The 8,824-nt window shown below is 41.8% G+C and overlaps 1 protein-coding gene across 1 annotated transcript; it reads right to left on the bottom strand.

Moving 5' to 3' along the window:
* Positions 1-3,389: 3,389 nt before the first annotated feature.
* snai1b (snail family zinc finger 1b) lies at positions 3,390-5,242 on the bottom strand. Its single transcript, XM_057829677.1, has 3 exons — positions 4,905-5,242; positions 4,178-4,693; positions 3,390-4,100 (listed from the first exon to the last, which is right to left on the bottom strand). The coding sequence occupies exons 1-3, from the start codon at positions 4,984-4,986 to the stop codon at positions 3,916-3,918; spliced, it is 783 nt and encodes a 260-aa protein (XP_057685660.1). The 5' UTR covers positions 4,987-5,242; the 3' UTR covers positions 3,390-3,915.
* Between the last annotated feature and the right edge of the window lie 3,582 nt (positions 5,243-8,824).

Genomic DNA, 8,824 nt, shown 5'->3' with positions numbered 1-8,824 from the left:
ATGCCTAACCCCCCGTGTCCCATCACATCCCCTTCACACACAGCAACGTGCATCCACCACTCAACAGCGAGAGCTATTGCAGGAAACACGTTGTTACCTCACCAAGACACGCTGGCGTCAGTGTGTGTGGGTCAGGAGGGCAGCGGGGGATTGCGGACATATTGCTGCCATATGTGCTCCCTGCATGTTCACCCTCAGCTGTAAGCACTCAGCACACGCTTCCTCCCAAAGTTCCTCTAAGGTAACACAAGTTTGTGGAGCAGATGGCTGCTCAAACTGAGACGATTCATGTCAGTCTTCCTCTCATCCACAGGCTGACTCTCTCGGGCATATTTGGAGATCTCAGGCCTTACGTTTCCCGCTTCCATCTGGTGGTCTCTCATGCAAGCAGGAAATGGTATCAACAGGATTCCCACACTTGACTCAACCTGACTTTTCTGTGGCTGAGATTATCGCTCTCACAGGGAATAGTTTGTTTTGGTTCTATATTGATTGTTTCAATTGTCCATCAAAAATGTGGCTGTAATATCATTATTGTTTTTAATATTATTATTTCATTTTATTTTTTAAATCTCATACCCCAAAAAATGGAAAAAGGCTTAATTTTTCATAAATTTATTATACTTTTGTAAAATACAAACTATTTCCATTTTTTTTATTGGTTGTACTCAGTGTTGTTAATAACGGCGTTAGAATATAACGGCGTTATTTTTTTCAGTAATGAGTAATCTAATTAATTACTTTTCTCATCTTGGCAACGCCGTTACCGTTACTGAGGCGGGAAAGGCGTGCGTTACTATGCGTTACTAAGTTGGTTGAATAAAAAAAGTCTGAGAGAAACGGACTCACGGAGACGAGAGAGCAGAGCAGGAGTGGGGAAGACACCATTGCAACCGCGATGCTAGGTGGCTCCAATAATAGACCCTACTCACCTACGTCACAAAATGACGTGTCGCTGTATCCGGCCGCCCTATTGTCCGTCATTTTTTAGCCCTATTCTCAATGGTTTCAATTAGTCGTGCAATTTATAGAGCAATTCATGGAAGCCCCGGTGGATAAAAGGCGTTATGTGGAAAAGCTTCAGTTTATCCATTTGCCAGATCCATATTTGATGCCTAAATCGATGTTTTTCGACCCGCTGTCTTCGCCGTCTCTACCTGACATCTGCTACCCTGATATTTACAACTATCTTGTCCACACAAAATCAGCCTATTCTCACGAAAGTTTGAAAAACTTTAAGAGCTTGGAGGCTTATAAATACTTTGTTGCTGGTTGGGTGAAACAGGTTCTAGTCCACGAAAATTCGGCAGGAATCTATCTTGTGCTCGGGAAGGTGAGTTACGAAATTTTCAATTCAAAATCTTTTGTTCTTGCTAACATCCACTGTCAAGTCTAATGTATTTCATGTCATTTGTCAATGGAGCTAGGGCTTTTAATGTTTATATGGTTTAGCGATAGCACTCTCACTACATACATATATAATATGTAATAAATATGAAGTGCGATAGCACTACTCCAGATTGTCCCTAGTTGAATTTATTTTTTGGCTTTTGACCTCAATAGTGAATTTGTAAATGAATTGTATGACAACTGTCTTATTATCCCCTTATAATTACATATTGTCAGGTAGTTCATTCACAACGTCTGAGTGTATGTTGTCGGCGATTAGCCTAGCAATGATCTTAATTGTGGTTGTCAGCCCAAAACCCTCTAAATATATATTAAATGCATCTTACCAGATATAAAATGACTACTACATAATCTGTGGTAATCGTTTGGAGCCCAGTTTTCTCGTCGAATTGCAGAAGCCCATCTCGCTCTCCTCTCCGGGTCTCTCGGAATCCGGTAGAACTTCAAGTCTCTCCGTCTATCTTCTCTGTTATTGCAACCGACCGCCACACACGCCTTCACCATTTTGATTATTAATGTTAACGAGCAGAAAAACACGCCATAATAGGAGGAATTTACGTAGTGGTAATGCATCAACAGTGACGAGTTGACGGACAATATGGCGCGGGGGCGTGGTTGTGACATCATGTGAGTAGGGTCTATACCTGACTGTAGCCATAGCCGACAAACTACGCCCACATGACACGGTAGATATCATATTATAGAACTAGATGCAAATGACAGACACAGCTGCATTGGCAACATGTTTTAAGGACTACATGCATTAGTAAACAGCCGCCATCTTAAAGCAGTAGACCTCTCAGGAAGGCTCTGATGTAGAGATCCTTCCTAGCGAACCTAAGTAACTTTTTTTTTTTTTTTAATCTAAAATGCTCCTAAATCGGCAAAATCTTATCTTAAATCTATCTTTAAATGATGAAACAGTTTTAAAACTTACACATGTTTAAAGTAGACAGAAGGGAACTAATGCAATAACGGGAGCAATTTTAACAACTTTAACGGTTGATTCACAACTTTAAATGACTTCCACACATAGCAAAGGTTACTATCTAGTTATCGCAATGCCCTTGTGTCTAGTTAAGTGGAGGGTAAAGAATTGTCCCCCAAACCCTTTAAACTTCACATTGTGTGACCTGTTTTTTTTTGTTTGTTTTTGTTTTGTTTTTTTGAGACAAAAAAAAAGAAAATTATCACTAGTTACTTTGCCAAGTAACTAATTACTCTTACATTCAGGTAACTGAGTTACTAACGCAATTACTTTAGGGGAGAAGTAATTTGTAACTGTAATTAATTACTTTTTTAAAGTAAAATTAACAACACTGGTTGAACTAATCTGATATGGTTGAATTGGAATCCTATGAAAAATAAAATAAGACAGTCCAGGAAAAAACATTTTAAAAATGGAATCGATCTTACGAAATCTACCAGGGTGTATAAACTTAAGAGCCCAGTTATGCATTAAGCTGAGTGCATTAACGCTTCACATTTGTACTTTATATGATATTTGATAAAATGTTGTCACGGTTCTGACAAACTTCTTTACCAAGCTTCCAGGTCCCTTATAGTAAATACAACTTAGACCTATGGCAAATTTTTCACATTTGTATTCTTGAGCTAAGCCTAAAATTGAGTCATTGTTTTTTATTAAAAACAACATAAAACGATCAATTTTTTTCCCCCCCAGTTTCTGCTCTCCTCACCCGCTCTCATCTCACATGCATTATCCACATGTTCCTTGAAGTGAATACTGTCGGCCTGGCAGGTGTGTCCAGGTGTTCCCCCAATCACTCAATATCACACAAACCTACCGTTACTCCCACTAATGCACACAACTCCATCTTCCCATTGAGGACCTGTCCCATCTGTCCTGATGTACTCATTTGGAATTGTCAATACAATGCTTGGTGAAATGTTTATTAATATTGGAGTTGTTGAAACAAACATGAAAGAGGTTTTTGTTCAACAAAAAAAGCCTTTATTATCATATGGAGGAGTAGGAAAATTCACAAAAGGCGATGTAAAATCTCATAAAAACATGATGGCAAAATATTAAGTCACACACCTTTAAGACACCAGGACAATATGGGTGAAAAAATACTGGGTCCTTTGGTCAAGCTTGAGTGGTCAGTCCACCCGGTGCCAAAAAGAATACGGGTGAGTGGAGGTCACCTGTTAACCACCTTCGTAGTCAGCTGTCTTAACACACATCGTGTATGCATAAAAAGGAATGGCATCCACACATACGCACAAAAACACACCCAAGCAGCTGCAGCATGACTAGAGTCCCGGACCGGCCGGCACCAACGGGAGTTTCCTGGGATTTAACTGCATGTCCAGCTGCTCCGCTGTCATACATGCTGACACTGCTGGCAGCCTTTTGCAAAATGTGGTGTGGACCCCAATCTTACCTATAAGTTCTGACATTAAAGAGGCACTCAATAGTAGGAGAAAAGTCCATGAGGTGCAAAGGAAACCAATGGGAGGCTCCTGGGAATGCAGCTCTGTCTATGAGGTGGAGTTGTTGCATCCGGATGTGTTGTGTTTGTGCAGCAGAGACATGCGGCTGAAGGTCCGCGAGCAGGAGCCACACTGGTACTTCTTCACTTCGGAGTGTGTCTGCAGGTGTGCGCGCAGGTTGGAGCGGTCTGCGAAGGCCCGGTTACAGTGCTGACAAGCGAACGGACGCTCACCTGAGGGAGAGAGGAAGGGTTGAGCATCAACGAGTACATGTTGGATGTGCTGATAGGACAGAAGAAAATAAGCCAACCTGTGTGCGTACGGATGTGTCCCCTCAGAAGCCACGGTCTGGAGAAGGCTTTGCCGCAGGTGGGGCACACGCACGGCAACGTGTGGGAGCGGATGTGCATCTTTAGGGCGCCCAGACTGTTGTACTCCTTAGGGCAGTGTTTGCAATGGAAAGCTGGCCGAGACGCCTCAACGGGCAACGACGGAGCGCAAAGGTGGGACGTCTGGTGGTGTGACAGCGCTGAGATGGTGTTATAGCTATTAGTGCAGTACACGCAGTGGTAGATGGGTTGGAGGAAATCCGGGCTTGGGGGATCTGAGGAGCGTCCGCTGTCTTCTTCGTCTTCGCCACTGCTGCTGAAGGGGGAGCTGCTGAGGTCCAGAGGCCCAAGTGGCGACGGAGGGAGAGATGTAGGGGTGATTGGGGAAAGGGGTGTAGGCAGGGGGATTGTGAATGGATCTGAGGGGTAGCAGGTGTGGGCAGAGGTGTGCTTCCGGGTTGGAAGAGCAGCTCGTGGGAAGCTTTCCGGGACAAAAGCTGACAAGAAATAAGAAAAGATATTACATGAGATGTCATTGCTCCAAGAATAAAAACTTAATAAGTTAGAAGTACAAAGCACATTACAAAAGCCCATTATAAACAGCAACTTTTAAAAACACATTAATCTTTCATTCATTCTTGTGGCTCTTGTTCCACGTGTTGTTGTTCTCACGGAGTAAACATTTGGGAAAGTTAGAGCTCAACATACCGGTTTGGCTCTCCAGGAGGCTATCTCTGTAGCATGGTTTCTTGCAGGAAAAATACTTCTTGACGAGGAACGACCGAGGCATGTTGTCTTTTTAAATTCAAAGTAATTCCACGATTCGGGTGCGTGACGCGTCCTCCTGAGTCAGAGAGGTCACGCAACATCCAGCGAGGATCAAAAAGTGTGGTAAGGAATCAGTGCTCGGTCACCTCCTCAAATAGTGATCAGCGAGGAGAAGCAGCGGGGTGGGTGGGCGCGTCCCTGCCGAAAGACACACCCAGCGTGTCGGGGCGCCACTACCAGCTTCATTCACCACAGGTGCCCCAATGTGCGTGAATCCTTGCTGCAAATCGCAAATCTAATTGCGCATTTCACGCCTCTTATGGCTCACTCTTTCAATGCAGGCGTACCCACCCCCTCGCGCTTCAACAATACAGCGAACAATTGCGCGGTCAAAAACCTGTTGAAATGAGTTTTACAAAAGATATTTGATTAGTGGTCGTTATTTAAATTCATGAGTAAAGTTAGTACCCTTGAACCGCGAGCGACCCCTATTGGCTAGCATTTTCTAAGGCTGATTTGTCCTGCCAAACTGTTAAATATGATCCTCGCAAGAGCGTAGGTTTGCATAGGGAAGGTAGGAACATAACACTACCAACTTTTTAGGATGATCAAATTGCCCCCACCAACGTTTAAGCAACCTTATTTGCCTTATATAATGACTTCAGTTATATAGGTCATTTAGATTGTCTTCCCATATGTCGAAAAGATAGAATTGACCCTACCATTATTAAGTGAAATATTTTCATTATGTTCAGATTTACATTTACCCCTTTTCACTTGCTGAACGTGCCAGTCCATTTTTTTCCCTCAAACGCATGTTTGATTGGTTGATTACTTATGCAACAATTTGACAACATGCCGCCTCCTCTCCGCCCCTTCAAAGAGGTGGGATATTAGAAGGTTTTTTTCAGCCAGCAGCACCAGCAGCCACTGAAAGTAATGTAAAAAGACATCAATTTGTGGAGGTGGGGAACACACCACAAATTTTGCTATTGAAAATCAGTTAACATTAAACTGTGTGAATTTGCTAACCTGCAAAACTTGAGTAGGAAGCTGCCTAGAGAGAAGTGTCCTCCTGTATGTTTTCTCCTTAAACTGTGAAAAATGTAGAGAACCGAGGTTTACTCCCTTATCCCCAATTATCATTATTGTTTTATTTATGTGGCCTTAAAGCAGCCCAAAGAAGCCTTCATTTTCTGTTAAGTTTGGCTGTGCTTGTGGACAAAAGCAGTAATGTTTTATCTGAAGGAAGGCTCCATTTTTATTTATTTTTGTTATTCCCTGACTAAGACGTTTTTTCGGTTATGTGTAATTAATTTGTTTTGACAGACAATGTTGCGTGGTCTTAAGACAAATGTTTATTTATTTATTTATTTATTTATTTATTTTTTGCATTCCTGGATAGTTAACAGATTATTAACAAGTTTTTATTTATTGTGTATTTTAATTAAATTTATGTTCAAATATTGGAATTTTAAATTTGTTTAATAAAATCCAGACATTTATGTTTTCAAAATGTTTCTTTAATAGTTTTTGAAAACAAAGGTTTGAATCGAACAGTTTATCACCTGAACCAATGCATTTGAAAATTAGCATAAGTCAATACAGATTGATTTTGCATTGATCATTTAGCCTATCAACTGATTAGGTTGATATTCGTGAGAAATGTAGCCCTGACTCCCATTCACCCAATCAGTGTCCCCAGCAAAAAGTGTACATGCGTTGCACACTTTCACAGACTTGTCCCGTGTTGCCGACTCGCCGCTCTCTGTGCGGGGAGGGCGGCTGGTGTGATTTTATAACCCGGATATTGCGTCATTTTTGGTTGGCATCGGCAAAAAAAATAATCTTCACATTTCCAAAGATGGACGATGTCTTCCTCAGCTCTGCGATCCAGTAGCAATTTAATTTTGTTATGTCTTCTGTTTAATTTTGCTATTTCCAGTTTAGCATGTTGATAGTTGCAATGTTTGTTTACCGCTTTTCATCTTACTGCAAAAAGAAAGAGGAAATGACGATCAGCCTGCTATGATATTTACGTCATCAGCCATCGCGCTGTGACCCGGGAATTTAACGGCTGCTTTCAAACATACCGCTTCCCGGGAAAGTCCCAGACATTATGCTAAGATACAACTGGGTAAATGTCCGCCTCATCTCCGTGTCAGTCGACTCGGGAAATTGCTTTCACACATAAGGGCGACCTGTTTAAATCCCGGGATTGTAACGGTGTTTAGGTATGTGTGAAAGGGGCTTAGTGTTGCCCGCATGCAGGGGTTAAAATGGGCAGGAGCCCCCCGGAGCTGAGCTCTGTGACCTCGGAGTCGAGTTTTGCCACCCCGTATTGGAGCCCTGCCTCCTCAGTCAAATATACAAAAAATTCAATTCAAACTGGCAGTAGCGCCAATAGACAGTATGTAAAGGTAGTGTTGCGGGCTAGATATCTACGTATTTCGCATGCACAGTCTTTTATATGTAAATGCTGACATGCTCAACAAGAGCAGAGCACAGCATCACCCTCTGTTATCCCCCCTTCTTTAACACGCAGCATCTACAGAGTCAGTCAAACCACCAGTGATAGTTTGAATCATCTTTGGTTTGAGTATTTCCGCAGGAGTCCAAAATGGCGACTAAACCAAAGGAAGTGAATAACGTGTGAATAAAGTGAATTAAAAATGTACTTAGATGAAGAAATTATATAATATTCAACAATTCAGCAGTCCAATAAAAATAATTTATATTTTAAAATGGCTAGCTTCTTTAGATTATATGCCTTGTGTAATGGCAAAACATTCATAGTTTTCTCAGTTAGTTTAAAAGTAGAGGCTGTGACTGGCTGGATTGTTTATGAATGCTATGAATATTTATATAACTGCTGGAGAACTTTGTCCCAGTGTCATCTGATCATTTAGGTTTTAAGGATGGGGGAGCATTAAGAAAACAGACTCACCTGTGTGTCTATATAGGTTTAGTTTTCACTTTAGTTTTTGTCCAAAACGGTGTGTTATGATGTTAGTTTGCTGATTCTTTGTGTTAGTTAGCCACGTTAGATATCCATGTGTGGTTTTCCTGTTAATTCGGCCCGCATTTCTCTTTTGAGAATACTTTGCTGCCCTACCTTTCAAATCCCACTTTAACCACTCCCTGCATATATTTTGCCATGGACAAAATATATACAGTATTTGGGAGGGGAGGCACAATCATTTAAATAGTAATAAATTAAGAGGAATTTGAAAAGCAACTTTAAAAAAGCCATGAGAAATAGGAAAGTAGAAAACGTTGTTCACCCCCTACTGTACTGGTTCAGTAAATCATGTCAGCGATACCTAATTATAATTTAGTCTTTCACCTGTTTCAGCCAATCGTGTGAGCGTTGTCATGTTTGATCCCTGAGGTGAAGGAGCCAAACATCTGTTCTGAGCAGGAAACTTGAAGTCTTCATATCTTTTCTAGTTCAAGAGTTCACTTTGACCTGATTGCTGTAAAATTTGCCTGCAGTCTGCCTGCAGCCAAATTGAAGCAGATGTAACAATGTGTAATCAGCTGCTTTCACTCCCTCTTAATGTGTGTCAGGTGAATATTCCATTGTGTCCTTCTATTTTGGATGTCAAAATACGCACTTGGCTCACGTCATGCACATACAGGCTAGCCACTCCACCATCACATAATGCAAACTACTCGGATTTCTTTCACGGCGTCTCTGCTATTTGCTTTTTCATTTTTATTAGTGTGCTGCCCTCTGACCTCCAGTCTCTGTGGCGTCGGCGTCAACAAGCGCCTAATGACGTGTGAACTTTTTGGCCATGCCACTACAATGGCGCCCATAGACAGGTGCACCAATCCCAAAGCACACATGCTCACCA

The sequence above is a fragment of the Corythoichthys intestinalis genome, chromosome 2 (genome assembly GCF_030265065.1).
Source record: "Corythoichthys intestinalis isolate RoL2023-P3 chromosome 2, ASM3026506v1, whole genome shotgun sequence".
In the NCBI taxonomy this organism is placed as follows: domain Eukaryota; kingdom Metazoa; phylum Chordata; class Actinopteri; order Syngnathiformes; family Syngnathidae; genus Corythoichthys; species Corythoichthys intestinalis.
Note: the sequence above shows the minus strand (reverse complement) of the source record. Positions and strands in the feature narration are given on the sequence as shown.